The 24,493-nt window shown below is 35.3% G+C and overlaps 1 protein-coding gene across 1 annotated transcript in view; it reads left to right on the top strand.

Annotated features, from left to right (window-relative positions):
• The window catches only part of LOC142087598 (connector enhancer of kinase suppressor of ras 2-like), a 219,509-nt gene that overhangs the window by 120,774 nt on the left and 74,242 nt on the right, over window positions 1-24,493 (top strand). The window contains exons 7-9 of the mRNA XM_075161953.1: window positions 1,881-1,940; window positions 6,746-6,814; window positions 20,287-20,433. Of these exons, the coding sequence (XP_075018054.1) occupies window positions 1,881-1,940; window positions 6,746-6,814; window positions 20,287-20,433 (276 nt within the window). The remainder of the gene's footprint in view (window positions 1-1,880; window positions 1,941-6,745; window positions 6,815-20,286; window positions 20,434-24,493) is intronic.

Consider the following 24,493-nt stretch of genomic DNA (forward strand, 5'->3'; position numbering starts at 1 on the left):
AAAAGTGTGGCTGGAAATGTGTTACTGAAGTCTACTATGTGTTAAAATAACAGAATTCTGTGATGCATGCTGCAATGTTGGGTAACATTCTGGCTAAAAGTTCACTGTGGAAATCCAGCATAACACATACTAGATGGATTTAAATATCTATCTAAGATTTTTAATGGAGACTAAATGTCCCATTCTCAAAGAGAACCTTCAGAGTTTTTCATTATCTAGTGTTCTTGTTTATGGCTTTTAGTTGGCAAAGAGAAAGAAAATCAGATGTTTGTCAGTAACAGTTGAAGGTACTGCAGAGACAATAAAATAGCAAACACTGATAAAATTAAGCCAACTGTATATAAGGAAATAGTGGAAGACTCCCCACAAACTTCTTTCTTCCAACTAATCACATTTTATGAAAGTGATTTCAAGACTTCCAGGACTTAATTGGGACATCTTTGTTATTTACAAATGAAATAACTTATAAAGCAGTCTCATTTAAGAGAACAAGTAGTCATGGTGAGTACAATCTAAAATGGAGTTTCTTATGCAGCAGAGTTAAGCGACCTTACCAGTCTTTACTTCTAAGATTTAAAAAAAGTTAAAACTTGATGAAATGAAATTAGTTTACATTAAGGTAGAAGTCACATTTTCTCATGATGAAAAATCAAAACAGCTCCAGCTAGAGCAGGTTGCTCAGGGCCTCGTCTAGTCAAGTTTTGATCATCTCCAAAACAGAGCAGCTTTGCCAACCTGCTCCAGTGTTTTATCACCTTCATGGAAAAATTGAAGGAAAAAAAAAAAAAAATCTTCTTTTTTTTTAACTGAGTTCCAACTTGTGTCCCTTGCTTCTCATCCTCCCACTGTGCACTTTCAAAAAGAGTTTGGCTCCATCTTCTCTATACCCTTCCAAATTAGGTAGTGGTAGACAGCAGTATGATCTTACCTTTGTAGTATTTTTTACCTTTTGTTTGTTTGTTTGTTTGTTTGTGTCTCTGTATGTGTAAACACCTAGCTTGAACGTCTTCATTAGTGTTCAGGAATCTCGAAATTGGCTTCTGTGAAAATGTTCGTTCTTATTGCTGGTGGCTCTAAACTTCCATTTTGACAGCACAAGGTGATGTAGAATTATTGAGAGGATAATGAATCAGCGGTATAATGTACCAATTAGATTAATTAGATTTCAAAATTTGATGGATAACCATACTATATGGAGAGATGTGAAGCTATGACCTTACTCCTGAGAGGCAAGAATACAAGCAATTGAGTCTCACTGACATTTAAGGTTCTGTGCGTGTGTGTACAGCTAGATAGATACCTGCTTAGGTTGTCTCCCTGTATCTTGTCAATTGCTTCCTTGAAGCAGAATTCTTCCTGGACTAATTACAAAGCTCCTGTTAGTTCACCAAGCTCATTTTTCTCCATAAATTGGCAATATTAGCACTAGCTCGTGTCTTTTCTGAGTCAGGCTATGGTTTAATTTTTACTGAATCAGTAAGTCTCTGAAGATGGGGCATTTAAGTTTAAAGACTATTCCTGTTTGTGGTTTCAGTTTTGATACTTCTTTTATGTCACTAGTAATAAAAAGAGGTCATGTTAAATATTTCAAATACTGAATAGGAAAGAGCTTTTATGCTGGTGCTCAGTGTTGAATTCTGTCCAAAAACTTTGTTTGGAATAAAAAAAAGCATTAAGTGAGAAAACTATGCTGTTTATAATGGGTCTTGATACATATTTGTTTAACTTAGATTTGCAAATGTTAATTGACCATGGTTCCTTCCAGTCTGTTCAAATGTTACGGTCCTTAAACTGGAATAAACATAGTATTTTAATTATCATGCAAACATCATTTATTTGTTTCCTACAAATATTAATTACCTCTCTTGCTCTTTTTCCAGGGAATGTATATCAAATCAACATATGATGGACTACATGTAATCACAGGAACAACTGAAAATGTAAGCTTCTTTATTCTAAAAGACTTTTATCATGCATACAAGGATGTTCTGTATATCTGCAGTGCATTTTGTAATATGAAAACTTGCTTTAAATCAAGCCGCTTTTTATTAATACTTTTTTTCTTTATCTTTTCTGTACATATATCACATCACCTTTGTAAAAACTTGGAACCCTTGAAAACAGACATTGAAAAATATCTATGAAGTGACTAAGAACTAACAATATAATAAAATGAAAATCTTGAACTTCTGTCCTCAATGGTTCTTCCAACACACCTTTCTAATAGTGTTTATGTATATGTTCTCTCTGGCACAAAAGTGTTTTCCTTTATATTAAGTAAATTTTTTTCACGCAAGAGCATCATCGTTAGTCTAAAATAGTATCATCTGTTGTATTTAATTTTTGTTCTCTACTTTAGATAAATCTCTCAGAACATAGGACAGTTCGGGTTCATATAAAAAAAGAAGTATTTTTCTGTCATCAGGACAGTAGAAATAATATAACAGGGAAAAAAATCTGCCTCAGGTGTTTATATTGACCAGAATAGTCACAAAATTGCAGAGTCACTGGTAAGCATAGTTGTCATCTGAGCAGCCCTTAATATGTACGATCAGATTACTTTATGCAGTGAGTAAATATTGTCATACGATGATGAATACTTTCTTGCTAAGAGTTCTTTGTTTTCTTCTTAGAATGGACAGTAATTTTGGGTTTTGTGTTTTTTTTTTTTTTTCTAATTACCAAATTAATTTTTTAAAAGTGTTTGTTAGAAAAATTAGACTTTTGGAGATGATGCCTGTCCTAGGATTGACTCATAGAAAATGAGTAGCTTCTGCATGTCTAAGCAATTCAGTAAAATAGATTGTAAAATAATAAATTTTAAAATAGTTACAATATCAGCAGTATAGGTGGATGTTAAAGACATTGGTAATGGAGAAGGTTAACTTAAGATATTATATTCAATATCAGACAGGTTATAGAATAATCTTTGATAAACCAGAAAGTTTTCAAAGCTAGCAGTAATTCCTGACAGGACTATCACTAAGAAGTGAGAAATTGTGGAAAGGAGCAAACAGATTTTCATACATGAATGGAAGGGGACGGGTCATCTGACAAGGTTAAAAAAACAAGTTAGTTAACAATCCAAATGACTGTTGTGTGAGGATGTATAAAAAGCTCTTTTATGAAAATACAATTCTTTCAGGAATGGTTATTAGGATGATTTAAGCGCCATTGTATTTTCATATTTTTCATCATCAGTAGTAAAAATACAGAAAAAAAACAAGAAAAATGTATTAATTACCATTTTCATTGTAGTCCCAGAAGTGTTAGGCAAAGCTGAACCAAAAGCACACAGAAACACTGCAGCACATAAATCAGTGTGACTGATCACAGAAAAACTAAACAGTGTGACAGAATAATGAAGTAGCTTCTAAATATCCTTCTTGTTACTTAACTTGCAATTCGTAATTATGAATTTGAAAAAAAGAAATTTACTTTAACTGCTGCAGTCTAATTATTATGACAGACTTCATAATAGGACCCATCCCTTCTGTTTTTCATATAGTGTTTTAGTCACACTGTTTTCATTCAGTCTTGGATCTATTTAACAGTGTATAAATTACAGCTGGATAAATTACAAGTTTAGATTTTATAAAGCTAATATTGGAATTATGTAATGCTGACACCCAAGGAACATAAAATTAGCACTGTGCAGCTAGCCAAAGATGTAAGTACTTGCTGGCATACGTCACTGGTATGCTGGCCCATATGGGTGAGCTTCATATGTGGTATTTTGTTCTGCTTGGTTTCTATATATTGAGATAGTATTGCACCATACAGTTTTTGTCTCTTAGTTTTTAGACAGTGCAAAACCATGGAAAGCCTGATGATTTGTGTGTCACAATTTCTGAAGACAAGTCTAATGCAAATTAACTTAAAATTTATTTGCTTGTTTGTATTAATGCCATTGGCGGCATTTAGAAGTCTTAAAATAACTATCTGTGTATCTTGGGTCCTGAAACTTATGAATGATCCACCTTGATTATGTCGCAACGGATTTTGTTCATAGATTGAATCACTCATGTTAGAATTAATCCACTTTTTTACTGTAATTCTAATTCATTTTAGAAAGATAATGCAGTTTGTAGGGAAAATATTTATATATTTATAATTGAAGTTCACAAGAGGAGTTATTAAATTGCCAGCTACTAAAACTTTTATTTTTATTTTGACTAAACTTTAGATGTCAAACATTTTTGATAAGACACTACCATAAGAAGTTGCTTTTTTGTTTTTGCTAAAAATGTAATCACATGTGCAGATAAATGAGCTTCAAAGACCTTTAATTTCTGGCATTTCAGCAAATTGATTTTTCATCCCTTTTGAAGGGATAATTGACCTCAGAGCTAGTGTTTAATTTTAAAAGATAATAAGTAGCTCAGCCTCATCAAAGTCAGGAAAGGAGCTAAAAAGAGAAAGAACCAGGCCTTTACTTTTCTAACTAACGTCAACTGAAGTTAAACATTATGAATGGTGGTATTTACTTCAGTTTCCTGCTTACATTTCATTCACTGTTTAAAGCAATCAAGTTTGTATTCACATTGAATTCTAGAAATATCTTTCTGTTACATGTTTAGTCCTGTGCAAAAGAGCAGTCTGCCAAAATTCTGCAAGTTCCCACTGGAAGGAGAAAGTGACACTGGAGCCAGGTAGTTCTTCACACCATCCTATAAAGTACATAGGTAAAATTCTGTTTATGGCAGGAGTTGACATCTGGCTGTAATGACGAGATAGTTCAGCTCAAGGGCTGGACTCCCCACTACAGAAGCCCTTATGGAAGAACAAGCAGAGATCAAGCATGTGAGGCGTTGGAACATAGCTTATGTTGGGGAGGTTGGGCAGAGCAAGGTTAGCAATGATAAGCAAGCAGTAGGCTGAAGGTAAAAGCTATGCTTGTAATAACACCTATAACACACTTGGAATCGCTGTGTCAAATATCAGCTGTTTGCCCTATTAGCTTGTTTTTTTCTGATTGAATAATTAATGATGTCTCCTACTACTCTCCAGCAGCTGTGTAGACTGCAGAATCTATTGATTAGTCAGCAGGTGCTGACTATTGGGGAGTGATTTGACCTCCTTATAGATGAGTCTCTTTGGCATTTTATTCAGAAGTAATTGCAGTCATTTTCTTCCCAGTGGCAATTTGGGTTCTCGTTGTATTGTTTCCTCTTGTCTTTATTCCTTTTATTTGTTTATCTTATGTTTTTAATCTCCATCCACAAAAGGGATGGAAATGATGGGTGGCATTTGTGGTTGGTGAAGACTGTCCAGCTGAAGAGCTCTTGCCTGTTGCCTGGAAGCCTTGATTGATACGCAGTGAGGTCATGAATATAAGCTTCTACAAGTCACCTTTCATTCAGATAAATCTTTTCTGCCTTCGCATTTATACCTGGCTCTTGTGCCATGGCCAATTTATGTTATAGGCTGGCTCCAAAAGACATCCAGGAACCAAACTAAGTTTTGATAACATAACTCCTTTCTCCTTCTTCAACAGTATTAGAGCTAGACCACTCTCTGTAGCTGCAAATGCCTCTTTTTCTGCCTTTCTTAGCAGTCTGCTTACTTGGACAGGGAACTTGAACTGTTACTCAAAGAGTATTTTGCTTTAAATGTTTCTGCATTGTTTGAGATGGGATAATCTGTCCTCTCCTCTCTCTGACTCCATATCTAACAAGTAGAGTAAACATTCAACCTTGTCCAAGTCTCCTGGCTGGTCCACTTCCTTCATAGCTAACTTCCACTATGATTTATTTCTCAAGGTGATGTCTCAGCTTTTTAATTCTTTTCTGATTATTTTCTCTTGAATTTCAAGTTGGTGTACTCTGTGTCAGTAGAACACCCTTGTAAGCTAGTGCACAATGCAAGCAAGTTGCCATGAATTCTCAATCCTCTATTCCTGAGTATGACTGCTGATCTCCTGCATACCTTACAGATTTAAGATCTGGTTTCATTGAAGCATTTAAAAATGGTTTGCTAAATAGCAGTTGACCATGTCCAAGTAGCTTTTCAATGGGTTTTAATCCATTTTAATGTGATCAGAAGAAGCTATATTTAGGGTAATGGAGTTATTCAGCTCAGCAATCCCAAAATTATGTGAATGGTATATATGGAATAGTGTGTGTGTGTATTTATATAACAAAAATCTCTCGAAGAGCTAGTCTATCATGACATTATCTATTTGTAAATTACGACTTTTGGTGTTCAGATGGTTAATCTGTCTTGGAAGTGCTGGAGCTGTAGTGTATTTGCAGAGTATCTTCAGTGCACTTAAGCAGTAGAACTGCTGTATAAAGGACTATGAGACCTGATTTTCTGTTACATGCATGGTTGGTCCAGCCCTGTCCCTGACCATGCAGTAAGCTTGGTATTTGCTGACTTAACAGATTTACTTCTATGTAATGTAATTTCACTTGGTGTATTCCCAGCAAGATTGTGACTGCTCATACTACCCATAGAGAGGTAAAGAAGCTAGAATAGTTCAACCAGTCAAAATGCTCTTCGTCACCAATGGAAGTGGGATTCCAGATTACTTCATCAAATTGCCAGCTGTAACCAGAAAAAAACATAGTTCCTTATAAATACAGTTTTTATAAATATGACCAATTATTGTTATTTGATAACAATAATACTACTTTGGGCACAGCTTTCTTGCCTCCTTCAGTATTCATTGTTTTAATTCCTGCTCTTCCCTCCCCCCTCCACACCCACCCATGTAAAGTTAATAATTACCTTTTGTCCTTAGTCTCCCGCTGACCAGTGTAAGAAAATCCATGCTGGTGATGAGGTGATCCAGGTCAACCATCAAACCGTGGTAAGTATTTTGGAAATTCTGCTCTGCAGACTTTGCCTATTCCCACTGCTAAAAAGGTAATAATTCTTCTTAGAAGGTAACTTTGCCAAACTAGATTATTGTTTATGATGTCTTTTAAAATATCACAACCACTGCTTATGCTTCAAGAAAAGGCACAAGTTGAGTTAGTGACCTGCCCGGAAGGATTAAGCCAAATTTACCTTTTCCACAGCTACTGTTCAACATCATTCTCTTTCTATAAGGAGGTGCTGGAATATTTCATTAAAGTTCTTAGACTTCTCATTATGGATATGCCATTTTATGCTAGTTTAACTTTTTCTCTTAAACAGAATTTTGCATTCTGTTTAATACGGGGTTCAGATTAAAAATGCAGAAGTGCTGTAACAGCTGTAAATTCTGAATCTCTTCAGGGAAAAAAAACGTAAAGACAAAGTGTTGATAGAAATCTGTCAGATTTTGCTTTTGTGCATTCTTGCATGCATATTTATTTTTAAACAGATGAGCAGTTTTATAAAGTTAGTGAAACTATTAATCTGTTTAAAATCACATAAGCATGTGTATGCACAAGTGTATGCTGAGCCTTAAGGTATTGTAGTACATGATTTGCGTACATTTAAACGTGCCTACCATTGCATTTCTTTCACAGCTGTATGTTGTATTGTGTAACTGCGTGTATATAAAACTACATTTCGTTTTACATAGAAATGCAGGAATAATATGTTTCTGCAGCATTCATAGAATTGTATCCTGACTTAAAACACACGTAACTTCATTGAAGAATTTTTTTTTTTAGATTAAATTATTTGTAATTGAGCTCTAAAAGCCTATCATAGTGCCTAAAAAAAGCCTATCAGAGCCTCATCCAAGATTGAATGATTATATTTTTCTTCCTATTTTGTGATGACACAAGCTGCTGCCTTCTAACTGATGTTAGTTCCAGTGTTGATGATTACTGAAAAAAATGCAGTCAAATTTTGTCCCAGTACTATCTTAAGTCATAGGGACTGTCTCTTTTAAAAATAAAGATTATGTTGCAGAAGAATGGAAGCAGTGTTGCTGGAACTACAGGTGAAAGGAACACTTGTATTTATTACTTATTAGGCATGAGTAGCATTGTGCCAACGATGATAACTTCCTAAAGTGCTTATAATTCAGCCGTTTAACTTTGTCTTGCTGGACCCCATCTCCAAACACAGCAGCAGCAAAATTAAGAAATCTCTTTCTGTCTGTCATTTGTGTGAGGTGGAAATATGAAAGTTTGATTATTAAAATCTTATGATTAGAGAGCAAATATTTTCTCTTGAAAAGTACTATAACTTATTCATTTACATTTTAAATGTTAATGCAATATGCAGCTCTTCTCTATAGTACAGAGGTTCTATGAGTTGTCATAGTTACATGTTGAAATATGTATTAGACTGGCTTTCTCCATCAAACATACTCTTCAAGTGACAGATCTGATTTAATCTTTACTCCCATAGGTGAAATTCCCTCATTTAACTACTCAAGAATTGGCTTTCTGGATAGCAGTTCTTCCCATGTGTGTTACTACAACAGGCCTAAGGTGTTTGATACTTGTAATCCCTTTCTTGCTAAGGGCACAGTACCAACAGCTGAGTCAAGTGGCATAAAATACCTTTTTCTAAAAAACCCCACTATTAATTATTCATTCTAAAGTTTATAACAAGCTAAGAAAAGAGATAAATGGCAAGCTGTTTCAAAATTTATTCTTCCTTTGAAATGGCTGGGAAAGTCTCATTCTGTCTTCACTGTGACTTTGGAAAGTCAGACTCAAATATTGAGCATTTGCATGTTTCAGAGGTACATGTCCAACCCTCTTCCCATCATGGATTGGAAGCTTTAATGTTTTAAGTATCCTTTTGATCTTCAAGTGTGCCCTTTAAGTCAAGTCACTTCTGGTACGTCTTGCTGCAAACTACACTTAGTTGTGTTCCTTCTTCACACAAATTATCATAAGTTGTGATGATCAATATCATGCTTATAATTACCATTATTTCCATTAGTGGACTACAATAATTCAAAAGCAACAGCTCATTAAATTTCCATGTAACCAATATTTTAATACTAGCAAGACCAGCTCATAAAATGAGGTGTAACCCATTTGAAATGAATGACTGGGAGGCGCAGTTGAGTAACCTTACAAAAGAAAGGCTTGCATGTCTGTGGTGGTCTTAGAGGTTTTCCAGAGCTGTAAACTATTGCTCACCAAGTAGAGGAGCACGGATTTGTGCCTGCAGAGAGTCCTCGCTAGAACCCAGCACTTCCTCATACCAGCCTTTGACTCCACAGCTCAACAAAAGCAAGTGCTAGTAGAAGTAAAATTGTAAAAGAGAAAAATACAAAGCAGTTTGAAATTATACCTAGCCAAAGTGTGCTTGTTCAGCTGCTTTGTACTTCTCACATCTTTTACAATGTTCTCCAGCCGTTTTTCTTGCCTGGTAGTGCCGTTTCTACCATTAGCTTGGTTTCTAGACTGGAGATTAAATGCCCCCCCCCCTCTTTCTCCCCCCCCCTCTTTCTCCCCCCCCCTCTTTCTCCCCCCCCCCTTTCTCCCCCCCCCTCTTTCTCCCCCCCCTCTTTCTCCCCCCCCTCTTTCTCCCCCCCCTCTTTCTCCCCCCCCTCTTTCTCCCCCCCCTCTTTCTCCCCCCCCCTCTTTCTCCCCCCCCCTCTTTCTCTCCCCCCCTCTTTCTCTCCCCCCCTCTTTCTCTCCCCCCCTCTTTCTCCCCCCCCTCTTTCTCCCCCCCCTCTTTCTCCCCCCCCCTTTCTCCCCCCCCTCTTTCTCCCCCCCCCTCTTTCTCCCCCCCCCTCTTTCTCCCCCCCCTCTTTCTCCCCCCCCTCTTTCTCCCCCCCCCTCTTTCTCCCCCCCCTCTTTCTCCCCCCCCTCTTTCTCCCCCCCCTCTTTCTCCCCCCCCTCTTTCTCCCCCCCCTCTTTCTCCCCCCCCTCTTTCTCCCCCCCCTCTTTCTCCCCCCCCTCTTTCTCCCCCCCTTCTCCCCGCTCTCTCTTTCCCCGCTCTCTCTTTCCCTCTCTTTCTCTCTCTCTTAGTCAATATTTTATCCCCTTTTTTAACTCAAATGTCACATTGTCATACCCTCTAAAATAAAATTGCAGCAAAAGTTTGCATTGATTTATAACCAGTTATGATGGCTTGCATTTTTCCTTTACCTTGTTCTGGAGCTGAAAGAAGTGGAGCGTTTCTTTATTTCTCTAATGTATCATTCTGTTCAGTTTATTTCGTATGAAACATTTAGCATTGCCCTGTGAAGAGGCAAATTATTATATTTAGGATCCTAAATAGTTCCTGCGTTGTTACAGCATTTTCAAGATAGACAGTTAAAATATTATTTACAATATATGTATCCGGTGAAATCCATGGTCTCTAGTGTCATGTTAGTTTTCCATAGAGACTCTACTTAAAGCATTAAAAGCCCAGGTGATAAAAATATAGGTGTTAGTGTTGTTTCTTATTCCTGCTTTTACCTGTTCATTGGTAAGGGAGGCTCCATGCTTTCAAAAAATGTATACACAGGTTAAGTTATACAATGTAAAGATGCAGAAATATACTTTCTTCAGATATTTGTATGCTTCAGAGATTCTGCATCCCACAGATTTTATCTTTGTTGTCCTAACAAAAACATTTTCTTCAGATTGAACTTTCTGTAGCATTTTAGTAGTCTAACAAATATAAATCCTGTTCAACACAATGTGTTTTGAAAGAATCTGTTCTGAAGATGATTAGATATAGTAATTTTGTATTGCCACTAGTGAAAATACTTTCCTGATTAGAGAAAGTATGGATCTCTCTTAATAGATTCCAATCCTATAACTGACTACTGGCATCATTTAATCTGATTTTGACTGAACTAGGCCAATGTATCTTCTAGATAAATTCATATTCCTTATTTCATAACATCATTTGAGTTTTAAAACTTTCATTGATGTTCCCACAACCTGTAATAAATTGTTCTGGTAGTTAATTATTCTCATTGCTGGGGCGAAAAAAAAGTCATTTTATTTGTAGTCTACATTTGTCTGACACAAGCTTCAGTCCTTTGATCTTGATATATTTTTGTCTATTAGGTTGGAGAGCAGGTTTCTCATTTAGGTATTTTCAGGATGCAATCAAATTACCTCTTCACTTTTTTTTGGTAAGCTAGATAATTTGAGCACTTCGAGTTTGTCATCCTAATGCATGATCCTCCTCAACAACCTCTTTAAATACTCAGCTGTAATACTTTGCATATTTAACATGAGTTACAGAGCTGTACAGAGAAAGCATTCATTCATGGGTAGGGCAGTACTCCTGTGCTAAAATAGTACAAATGAGACTACATTAATGTAGCCATTACCAGCTAGCTGTTTACTCTTTTTAAAAGGCTTGTGTTCATTTTTCATTCATACATAGGCAAAAATGAAACTAAGAGGACACTTTTTTTATTTTTTCCTTTAAAAACAAAAACTGTAATTTCAATTTAAGTTTGACTCTTTCCATCAGGAAGTCCATTTTAAAGAGAAGAATCATTATCTGTTTTGAAACTGTGGGAGGAGTAAGCTTTTAAACAGGTTTAAGAAGATGTAGACTTGGAAATAGTTGTACTGTCCCCGCATTCGAGTGGAGTCAGCACAGATAACAATATTTCTAATTCTGAAGGCACTTCTCTGGGGTTGTATAGCTATAGCAGAGGGTTAAGTATGCTGACAATGTTGAATTGCTGGATGTATGGAGTTAAGCATTTTGGGATTGATGTGACTAGAACATTTTGGTTGTATGTTTTCAAAATTATTACCTACAATTAATATACTCATTTTATATAAAGCATTATCTGTACCAAGTAAGAAATATCAGGTAGCTAGAAGGTAGCTATATTCATACTTTTGTTTTCCTGAAACCAGTTATATTAACAAATATATTAAAAATATTAAGAAAACAAGACCACTTCTTTTACTTTACTTTTCAAATAACTTTTCAATGTAGTTGAGAATTTAAAAAAAAAAAAAAAAAAGAGTTCAGAAAGTATCAAAGGAAAGCAACTTACAAATTATATAATGCAACAATTGAAAGAGTTAGAAATAAAAGACTTACTACGTGGAATCTGGTCTAACCAAAGAACACGCTGTAATACAATTATAAAGATCAAAGAAAAATTAATAGTACTGTAAGAAATTAATTACATCAGGTGATTCACCACTGGCTAATAAGATCATTTAGTCATTATCCAATTTCCTTATTTGCTTTTCTGCTTGTCCTTCTTGCTTACTAGATTTTAACAAAACAGCGAAAGAAACTTTAAAAATAAGTTATACATTCTAAATTACTGCCACACTAACTCTTTATTTTTCCCTACAGTAACAACAGGCAATAGTGTTCTGCCAGTGCCTTGTAGATTTTTACTTCCTCTCTCATAAAATTATACAGAAGTGCTGAATATGCCACCGTACATTTATTTGTTTGCAAAATTAATAATTACACCTTAGGTTCCGTGGATAGTATATTTTCTGCTGCTTATTTGAAATAGTAAATTTCATACTGTCTTTTTTTTAAAGTTGTTTTATATACGGGACATGATTCTTTAGTCAGAGAATTGGGACTGTCATGCAGTGGAAATAGGGTAAAATTAAAACTAAGATAGTCACTAGCCAAGAAACACTTGTTTCTTTCAATTTTCCGTAACAAGGATAGTATTGAACATAGAGCAAAGAGAAGAAAACCAGTCATAACAAATATATAGGTATAAACATGTTCCAGATGGAAGCAAAGTTGGATAATTTAATGCCAAATCATCTACATCTCAGTTTACTGAAGAGACTGAAACTTTCAATTGCAGGGATTTTTAATGAATTGTCTGCTTTAGGATAACATTGTATCCTGGAGGAAAGTAAGAAGGCAAAATTTGCTAGTCAATACTTCGCAAGATTTTGCAGGTGATTTAGAGAGGAAAGCATAACAAAAGACATGAAGGAAAATGGTATGTTAGGTGAAATACAGCATAAATTTATGAAAATTAAATTGTGTTGATGTTCCACCTTTGGTAATTTTTCAGACAACAGAAACATTGCAGATCCAAACAAGTATTGATCTACCTGCCTGACCATCTGTAAAATATTTTATCTACTTCTGTATAGAAAGGTGTTTGATAAACTACGGGAAACTGACTTTTCAGAAAACTGAAACCTTTTTTATTATTATTTTTGAGGATTAGAATTTGAAGGTCATTTAGTAGGACAGAGAGCAATAATAATGCTTTTAGTAATTCCTGTTGAAAGCTAGGTGTTACTCAGGAGCAACTGGCAAGACTCCAGAAGTCAGGATGTAGTAATTAATCCCAAATCAACTGAGCGCCATAGAGGTGATGTGACTGAAAATGGCAAAGATGAACTTGGAATTAATCAGGAACATGTTTCCAGGAGAAAGAGAGTTTTAATGCCATTGTCTTGACATTGGTAATACCTTGTCTGAAATACTGTGTGATATTCAGGTCCTTTACAGTCATCAAAGGTGTGAAGTTACATATGAACATTAAAAAAATATAATGGGTAAAAAAGAAAATGTATCATCTGTCTCATATGAAGAGAATTTTTTTAAGGATTTCAATTTGGTTAACCCAGCCAGCTAGGTCTTAGACAGGGCTCTGAGCAACCTGATCTAGTTGAAGATGTCCCTGCTCATTGCAGGGGGTTGGACTAGATGACCTTTAAAGGTCCCTTCCAACCCAAATATGCTATGATTTTAAATACATGATCAGCAGCCTAATACCCTTTCATACTGTTCATTGTCAAATTACATACTTTAAATTAAGTGTGTCAAGAGCCCTGGCACAATGAAATAATTTTGGCACTAATTTATTGGTATTAAGATATTTATTGAATTAATATCCTTGGTGTATTTTTGTTGAATTGTAAATTTGAGCCTTAATGAGAGCTCACTTTAGATGGAGGTAAATCTGTAAATTTAATGCCAGCTCACACCATCTATGTTTCAGCACACTGTGTGTTGTGAAATACAAGTAGGAAAAGGAAAGACAAAGGATGTCATAAGAATTACAACTTCTTCCCCTAAAAGATGACATTCTGTTTCCAAACAAATTGCCACGTCACTTATTCTCAGGATTCTGCCTTTCCAAAAGGCTTAGTAATGCATGTCTTCCAGTAGCAGATCTTGCATCTTCTTGGAATCTTGCTGTATTTCTCCATTAGTTAATGAAAATAACTATGTAAGATCATGGGAAAACATTTGTTTTTCCATCGTCAATTATTGTTAGTAACAGTTAGGATATTAATAAGAAGAGTGAATCAGCTACAGGTGTTAATGACGAGCTTCCCATTCAGTGACAGAAAGTAGTCTTATGATCTTCCAGCACATTTTTGTCTAATAATAATTTCTGATTTCCATGTTAATCAAACCAATTCCCTTGATTAATTCCCTAATGAGGCAAAGTGAATTATAGACTTAAAATACAAAAGGATGATAGTCTGTTTCCTTAACAAAAAGTTGAGTTTACACAAGCCGCCTTTTTTTTTAATGCAAATATGAAGAGAGGTCATATTCTTGAGGTTCAAGTAAGTGTCCAGATGGCTTTGCTTATATATTTGAAGAGCCTTGAGGGGAAACATCTGTCCTGGTTCATGTAAGGGTTACTGCAGTCAAAGAAGAACTACTTGTTTTCAGGTGGTGTGCAATATAGTATGTTCTAAATATTTAGAAAATATTCTATACAATTAATTTCCAGATCAAATGCCTAACAAGGTAGTTCTTAAATTCCTGTTTAGTTAATGCTCTGTCTCTCTCCATCCAGGTAATATTAAAGCTGGCATATGATACAGTGAGTAGAATATGCACAAGTCTCACAGACAAATTATGGTGTAATCTACCTTCCTTCTCTAAGGTGCACTCTGTATTTTTGTATTTCTTAGAACTTTTTCATTCTTCAGAGTCCTGATAGATGTTTAGGGTTTGATAAGGCAGTGAAGGAACTGAGGAATCACACTTCTGCTTTATCCCCAGAATTTTCAGGAAAAGCAGAGAAAGGAATATAGGTATTCTATCCACTATGTACTCCTAGTTCCATTATCTGAGCTGTGTCTCCTAAATTTGTATACAAATATGTATAATGTGTTTTGAAGAAATTGGCATGGAGGTGAATAACTGTTGTCGTGGTTTTGACTACTGGAATCCTTTGATAAGCGCCATGTTCAACAGTCCAGCTGTTTTTTCAGTTCCTTTTAATAGACGAATATATCATGCACTTAATGCCCATGCACAAATGTACCAGTTTCTGTTTTCTTCAGTCTTTTTTTTTGTGTGTCTGTAACATTAAGAATTTTTTGTATTAGTTTGTTTTTCATACAGATCATCAGTGAGTCATCACTGGCCAAGTAGCTTTTATTTTAAAAAAGGAGAAAAGGTGCTTGTCCAGCATGAACAGATTTTGAATTTATAAAAAAGCCAAAATCTCTATTGCTGGTAGTGTCGTGGTTTAACGCCCGCCAGCAACTAAGCACCACACAGCCATTCGCTCACTCTCCCCCAGTGAGATGGGGGAGAGAATAGGAACAGTAAAAGTGGGAAACTCGTGGGCTGAGATAAAGACAGTTTAATAGGTAAAGCAAAAGCCACGTGCATGAGCAAAGCAAAACAAGGAATTCATTCACTATATCCCATCGGCAGGCAGGTGTTCAGCCATCTCCAGGAAAGGAGGGCTCCATCACACGTAACAATTACTTGGGAAGACAAACGCCATCACTCCGAACGTCCCCCCCTTCCTTCTTCTTCCCCCAGTTTTATATGCTGAGCATAATGTCATATGGTATGGAATATCTCTCTGGTCAGTTGGGGTCAGCTGTCCTGGCTGTGTCCCCTCCCAGTTTCTTGTGCATCCCCAGCCTCCTTGCTGGTGGGGTGGGATGAGGAGCAGAAAAGGCCCGGACTCTGTGTAAGAACTGTTCAGCGATAACGAAAACATCCCTGTATTATCAACACTGTTTTCAGTGAAATACAAAACATAGCCCCATACTAGCCACTATGGAGAAAATTAACTCTATCCCAGCCAAAACCAGCACAGGGAGTATGCATTCCGAATCCCATTCATACAAATGTAGATCTTCTGAATGAGAAGGAACAAAGTCAGTCAAAGGGAGACTTTAAAGAAGATATTGGAGAACTAGAAAACAAACTAGTTTACTGCAGGTTAATGAAAGTGAGTTATGTTTTTCTGAACATATTGGTTATGCAGTCCCAGCTACAAAATTATCAGGTTTAGGTATGGAAAATTACTACAGCATTGTGGATATTTAAATCATTATACTTTTATGGTAAAGAAATTCAGTATTGCAGGGATTAATATTTTTGGAACTATTACTTTTAAAGTTACTATCTTTTTGCAGTTTCCACTAATTAGCTGGCTTGTACTTTCTATGAGAAAACTAACAAATCCTTTAGCACAGATAGTAGTACATAAATTTTCCCCAGAAGCATTTCTTTCCAGACTGAGGATGTACAAACCAATAAAAATTATTGATTAGAGCGATCTAAGTGTAAACCACCCAAATCTTAAACTTCTCCCTACCTCTTACCATTTTCAGTGACTTGGTTTGATTCTTCTAGGTTTCTTCTATATTTAGCATCTAAATTTAAAAAAAAAAATTTGGCTGAAATTAAGAAATCAATCATTTTAAGCCACTACATATCAAAGTTTCGGTAATTCTAACCTTTTTAAAAACTCTGTGTGTATCACTGTAGTAGCAATTCTCATTGCTGGCATCTGACTGTATTTTGTTTGTCCTTTGAGTTATGAAGTAAGACAACAGCAGGCATGTGGCTTTCCACATTGTAGGTTTTGTTGGCCCATCTTATAAAGAGATAAAAAATAGTGCACTGTATTTCAATATGCAAATACGTTTTATGCAGACAATATGCAGACAACATAACAATGTCTTCCTGAATTTTTTTATTAAAAAAAAATTAAAATTTTTATAAAATTTTATTCAAATTTTACCATTTGAATAAAATGGGTATCCTAATTGCTCCAATTTCATTTATTCAGGAAAATAAAGTATCACACTAGTGGGTTTTTTTTTTTTCTTTCATTAGTCTAATTTTAATGTTAACTTTCATTACTGAGTGAAATATCTTAACCCTTATTGTAGAATCTGATTAACTGAATGTATCTTAAAGGAGCAAAATACCCTTTTGCTGAATACATCTTACCATAGCTAGAAGGTAATAAGTGCTATTAAAGACTGATTCTTTAAGAAGAAATGTCAAAATCTGTCTCAAGGACTGGTTTTCAACTAAGATTTTTAATCCACTATAATGAGTTCTATTTTTCAAAGATATTTTTAGTAATACAATTTATAATAACATGTCCAAATTCCTAAGAGCGTTTTATCATAGCCTAGTAGTAATGACTGCAGACTGTTCTCTAATAGATCTTGGTTTTTAATGGTTTTGTCATTAAAGTTCTCATTGGAATAATTTATCATTAACTTAATTATTTATCATTCTTTTCTAAAAGGAGCTCATGGAACTCTAAAGATTTCAGCATTCTGAAAATTGCATCAATCTATAAAAATCAAAAATAGTTCATTTTTAATTCTATAATTGAGTAAAAATATATATATATAGCCTCTGTAATTTTATAAACAAAGCACTAACTAGAAGAGTTCGTATGGAATGCAAGTTGACATATTTGCATTTGTTTGGCTGTGGCCTGTTTATAATTACTACCATTTTCTGTTTTCCTGTGGCCAGTGCGTTTTTAGAAAGTTTTTGATAGAACAGCAACATCAAAAATAGAATAGAACTTTTAAAAGCTATTAAAATCCTTTTTAGAATTACGACACATATTGCAGTTCTTTCCAAGCCAAATGTTCACATTTGGGATCCTGGCTTCAGCCCACTGTGGAGACAGGCTAGAACCTTACAATTTATATCTTAACTTCTCTTTGGCCCTTACAAGAATATTTGAACTGAAATCAGTTCAAGGTTGCCTTTATTATTTTCCGTCCACCTTCATGTGTAATTATGCTCTAACAGGAAGTAATTATAAACCATACCTGATATAATAGGTGATATATGTAAACTGCTCTGATTCTGAACACCTAAATTTTTTTTTGTTTTTTTCTTGTTTTTTAATAGCAATGGGAATACACATTTTGATCAGAAGAGCAATGATGATTAAAGTGTTATAGTGAACTCTGACAGGTCAAAGTAGTCAAAAAGCATAGCAAATATAATGGCACTTAATGCTTGCATATACTTGTACAGTTACTGCTCTTGTATTCCTGAAGCTTTTCATTCCTAAATGTTCACTTCAAGGCTGCTGCAATTTGGCCTCAGTAAGGTTGTGTCTGGGGAACTGCTGTATGAACACAGCATTTTAATTCCTGTTCAGTACAGATGAGCTTGACACTAGGGCTTGAGAGTTGTGGTAGTTATAACACTTAAGACAGGTCTTTACTATGGTCATTTATTGCTACTGTAAAAATCTGCCATGTTTGGAATAGAAAATGGAGGGAAGAGTCTAATACAGGCACTTTTAGAGGTGCTGGGGGCTCAGCTTTTCTGTAAAAGAAATTGACTTTTGAAAAAATATTCTGTGCAAAATCCATACTGCTTTGATTAGCAGAAGTGTGGGTAGGAAGTAACCATCAGTGTTTAAATTAAAACCTGACTCACTTAAGTAATATTTAAAAAGGATGTGATATTAAAAAGGGGTAAGTGGAGTGTTTATCCTGCACCTATTCACTTTCTTTGAGTGGCAAATCTGGAAATCATATGTGAATAGGAGAAGGTGCAAATAAGCAAGGCTATGAAAATCCTCCAAAGTCCTCCCTATAAATACTTATGCATGCCTTGCTGTTTCCCAGAGCTGAATGTGAGCCTAATTGTCGCTTGCAAGTGGTTACTCTTTCCAGTAATTCCTTTCTAGGTAGGCTTGTTTTTGTAATTTGAGTTACTTCAGCAAGATCCTTGGTATACTTCCTGAAAATAACAAGATGAGCCTAAATGGAGGCAATAGCTTAGCCCTTGGGACCCAGGGCTAAGGTTAGGTGTGAGTAACTAGGAGTCTGCGCTCTAGTCGTACCATTTTTCTGATGCCAGTGGAAGAGAGACAAATTTCAAAATTTGTGGTGTAAGTCTGGTTATCTAGATCAGGTCACACAAAAAATTGTATTGACAAAAAATACAAGCTTTAGAAGTGAATGTTAGCAAATCCTATAAGCATTGCAATATATTTCTGTCTGCCAGTACTAATTTGGGTATTGCATAGGATACATTTTTTGAGACTGTAATATTAAAGAAACTTCTTCAATAATAGTGTTTCTTGGGAAATTGAGCAAACCAACTTCAATGATAATTCACTGTGAAGTGCTAAGTGGCAGGAATTTCTTATTTTATTCATGATGAACAAGCTAATACATCAGTTGCATATAGGAAGGGCAAAAGGACTGCTGAATGGAGCCAAATTTATTCCCTTATTCAAACTAGCACAATTCCACTGATTTCAGTGGTATAACTTGGAAGAAAGATTGGTTTAGGTTTAGAAAAATGTGAATTTTTATGAATTTCACTTTCAGTTCTGAATTTACATATCTGACTGTTTTGATACCCTTTTTTTTTTTCTTCTCTCGTGTGCCTGTGGAAATATGGATAGAAATTCAGCAGCACTTAAATGTGTAAGAAACTACTTTTATCATAAACAACTTTATATACTGTCATTTATGTTATTATTCAGTTTTAAAACCTCTTCAACCATTTAGGATAATAGGATAGTGTAAACTTTCATTTAAAAAAAAAAAATCCCATAAAAATACATTTTCTGTTTTCATGTATAAACAGTTCATGGTAAATTCATATTTAAATAATCAGGAAGATTAAGAAATGTCTCTAAGTAGCTTTTTGTGAGAGGCACATATGAAATCCTTTCAGTACTAGTGATGTTCTTTTTTATGGTTATATTTACAATTTATAGCAACTTGAATTACTTAGCTCTATCCAGGGGCTGTATAGCTAAACCAAGTAAATGATCATTTATCTTCAGTTAGGATCTTAAAGCTGTTACATATATGATACATATGTTGCTATAGCTATGCTATAGCTATAGTCTGTCTTCCTCCTCAGCAGTCAATGTTTCAACTAAGGATCCAGATTAAAATTATTTCATGACTGCTAGTCCTCATCATTTGATTTAAAATGTACAGTGATCTCACAAATTATTAAAAGGGAAACAGTGTTCACTTATGCCTTATTTTGCTGAGAAACATAGCTAAAAAAAAAATCCAGCTTCAGCAGCATCATTTCAGTCCAACAGAAGTAATCAGACACAGTTTATAAAAACTGCTTATGTTTGCGAAGAGTAGGCTGAAGTAGACCTTTTCAGTTAATAGAAGACTTCCTTCACATTTAAAGTTAAACAGAAAGCTTTCAAAATTCAATTATGGAATTTTTCCTTAGGTTGGCTGGCAGTTAAAGAACCTAGTAAATGCATTGCGGGAAGACCCAAATGGAGTGATTTTAACCTTGAAAAAACGTCCTCAGAATACCCTGGTTTCTGCTCCTGCCCTTCTGAAGAATGTGAGGTGGAAGCCTCTTGCACTTCAGGTAAGAAGGCTGTTGCAACACTGGTGTCATGGTAAATCCTTATTCAAGAGAAAACACTAGATTTTTCTCTTCCAGTGAAAGGAGTAGGAGCCTCTCAAAAGTCCCAAATTCCTTTGAAATAGTTTGCTGAGATAAGTTTGTGTGGCAATACTGTATTTGTCAATAAGATTGTTTTCCTCCATTTTTTGGTGAAGGTGGGAGCCACAGGAATTTATAGAAGGAAAGAACATTTGCAAATAGTGTTACTGAAGAACAAGGCAACCTAAGGTTCAGTAGCTTGCTTTGACTGGCAGAGGTAACATTGCCTCCCCGTTTCCATTATTTCAGTCTGTCAAAACTACTTGTACGTCATCAAGTGTGTCAGACCTTTTAAATTTCAGGAAAAGTCTGCTTCTGTTCCACATGTTTCATCAAGTTTGAATTTTTGGTAGCAACACTAATAGAACCTCTCATATTTTCTGCATACTTATTCCTTGAAAACCTGGTGATATGCAAAAAAATCAGTTGTGAACATCACAGCTGGTTCTTCCTACAGCATCAACATATGTAGTAGAAACTGACTCATAGGAAAAAGACTGAACTCAAAATGTCATTAAAGGAAAGTTTTTTGAGTAAGTTAGTAACTATGCATGTTTATTTAATACTATATAACATTTTGTAGTAAGTTTATGCACTTTCATAATGTGGAGCTTCACAGAGTTGTTTTGTTTGGATCACATGATACACGAATGTGTTTCTGAATAGTTTTTAAATTAACAAAACAAAGCAAACCCTTCAAGGCAAATTTTCTTCCTCCCTGGCACTTGAATCTTTCATTCCTCAAAGTGCCTAAATTCTACATAGCTGCTTCACTTGAGGAGTTTGTGTAATCCTTGCAGCTCAGGAGTGGTGACACTTGGGTTTAGTGCCATCTTTCCTTTCCCTGTGACTACCTCTGGGGGAGAGGAAAGGGACATTGTGACACCCAGAGGAGATTCGGAACTCTTCAGATTTTTCTGTCTTAAGGGTGCAGGAATAACATTCTTCGTTCTAGCAAGATGATTGTCTATGTACTTGTGAACTTCATCTGAACCCTCCAGGGGCAGCAAAATGGAAATTGCATTTGCAGCAGGGTTTCCATAGACATCCTCTCTACATTAGTACATTAAAGAATCATAATTCACAAGCAGCACTAGATCTGGAAGATTTGTCAGTATGAAAACAATATGTACTGTATACATGGCATGGTATTTTCCACAAAACATGCCAATCTTTGTCATGGTAGCCGGATAAGTGAAAGTGCACCAAGCTATTTTTGTGGAATTATCAACAGTCTCCGTTTTTGTGATGTTCCTCTCCTGTGACCCAGAACACAAGAGCCACTGAGGATCCAAAGGGTGCTTTAAGTGTCATTCTCACTCAGATATGTTTCTTTTATATTGGAGAATAGTGCAGGATTTAAATAAAAATACAAATCATTTTGGAAAAATAAAAAAGAGCATTGCCAGTGTTACTACTTAACAGCAGATTTTGTAATAAGATGTTGAAAACCAACTTCAGGTCTTCTTCAGTCTTCATGCCACAGAGGCAAGCTGAAGTATTAGGACCTGTACACATTTCAGGACAGAGTTTTTTGTTTTGCCTGTTTCCTACAGTTCTCACCTGGATCTAGTATTATTTATTATTGTCATTAATGACTTGGAACGAGCATGATTAAATTTCAAGATGATACTAAAGCTTGTGTTTCCTGGACAGCTGACATAACAGCTTGATGCTGCTGGAAAGTAGTGATCTCACTTCCCTCTCCCTGTTCTTGGCTGCAGAATGTCCTCGCTTTTGTTTGACTTTGGCATTTTTTAGACTCTCTAGATCAGTTTAATTCGTTGAATAGGTAGGAAGGCTTCTGGGTTTATTTATTTGTTTTTCTGGAGTTTTCTACCACTAATGGATTAAATTGGCTCTCACAGATCAGAGGTTGTCAAAGACTATTGACGGCTTTCAGAAATAAGCAGAATACATTTAGCATAGACAGAAGGTTTTATACTCAGACAAAAGTAACCAGTTGCATGAATGTAGGATATGGAATGACCAATTAAGCAACAATCTGTAGAAAAAGATCTCAGTTAAAGTAGATCAAAACCGAAAACAATTCAGCAAAGTCAGACTGCCATAAAAAAGGATAACATATATGGATGTGTTGTATTTCATGGTGTGTTACATATATGGATCCATATAAATTGCTCTGTGTGTGTTATTTGTCATGATATGTTACATATACCCATATGTATATGGATACAAATAACACAAATAGTTCTTCCATTCTGATTTAGTGTTGGTAAAAAACAATACAAAAGCAGTACATAATTAGGGAAGGAACAAAGGAAGCAGGATTTAAGAACTTGAAATTCAGAGGCCAGAAATAATATTTTTTAACTCAGGTTGGTGCACAGCAGGAGTTTTTTAAATAAAAGTTGTCATGTTTTCTATTATTGCATAAGGCACTTATAGGTGTTAATAATTTTTTCACAAGAATTTTGTTTAAAATTATACCACATACTTAATTTATGAATTATTAATGATACAGAATCTGCGAATCCTTATAAAATTTATTTCTTGATCTTGTTGTAGTATTCCTTAGCTGTACATAGTTTCCCTTGATGCTCAATTAACAATGGCAGAATGTTAACATATGTTGAAGTTCTATGCTACAATTACCTTTCAGTGAGACAACATGTCAGTCATACCATTTTCTCATTTTGTCTCTAGTTGGCATTATGTGATATCAGAAGACTATTTTCATTTTTAAACTCTGTGATTATCTTCCCACTCAATGTAAAATAGTTCTTTCATCTGCAATGGCAAATAGTGCTCTGTTTTTTATAAAAGTGAGCACACTGGCAACTTCATTCAAATAAAATACAATATTTATTGTATTTTATTCCTTTTATTTGCAGAAATTTTCTAATTGGAATAATCCTTCCTGTTACAACTACTTGATCCAGAACATTAAAATTTTTATTATTTAGCTTGAGATATAGAACCTGTCAGATGATATGAATATTAAAGCTGACGTCAACAATGACTTTATAATAATTCTTAAGTGTTAGAATATACATGCTCTGCAACTTTATAAGTATCTTCAGAATTATTCTAGCTAAGTAGCTCATTTCAGATTTTGAAAACCATATGAATTTGGAGAGGTGTTGCTTTGTACAAAAGAGAAAATGAGAACAGATGCTTGTAGAGCAAAAAAAGGAAAATAACAAGTTGGTGAATACCACTTCTTGTATACCATTCAAGTTAGTTCGGAGTTCCTAGTTCGGGTACTGTACCCTGATAGAATTGCTCAGGTGAACTCTGAAATTATGTGCTGCCCATTTACTTTACTGTCTCAGTGAGAAATATCTTGGGCAAGGAAAGACTTGTAACACCTCAGACGAAGAAAATGCAGCAAGTAAGAAAGTTGTGTTCTGTTCTCTTAAATGTCTTGTATCAGAGGAGATGGTGAACAGTCATTTCCTTTTCGTCTTAATGCCACTCATGCTTTTATTGACTTCTGTCGTATTCATATGTATTTCATTGTATTCTCTTGCTCTGAGGACAAAAATTATTATTTACACATCAAAAAAGGTATATATTTCAAGTTCCAAAAAAGTAAAAATCCACAAGACTTGAAAACACTGTGAACGTACCTGCTGTTTTACAGCACAGCTATACCAATTTACCAGTATGTGAGAAATACTCAACCATATTGAGAGCTCCGTTTCTTATTGTAAGTAGTATTTGTATTGTTGAACATTTAATTTTTCTGAATAGCAGCTTGTCCAATAAGCAATCTGTATCACTAGCATGAATGAATCTATTCTGACGAAAAATACACAGTGTAGGAATTTATAGGGTGATACGCAGTTACAAAGCCCCATTTTCCCTTACCACAGGCAATCCATGTAGAAGAGTGACGCCTGTGTGTTTTCTGTGAATTCACCCATCAGGGGAATTCTGGGGATTGAGTTTATTCCTTCAAGGGAGAAAGCAGAGACTCAGTACCCCATCCTTAATCTTCATACCCCCTCAAAAGGTA

Source organism: Calonectris borealis, chromosome 13, assembly GCF_964195595.1.
Source record: "Calonectris borealis chromosome 13, bCalBor7.hap1.2, whole genome shotgun sequence".
In the NCBI taxonomy this organism is placed as follows: Eukaryota; Metazoa; Chordata; class Aves; order Procellariiformes; family Procellariidae; genus Calonectris; species Calonectris borealis.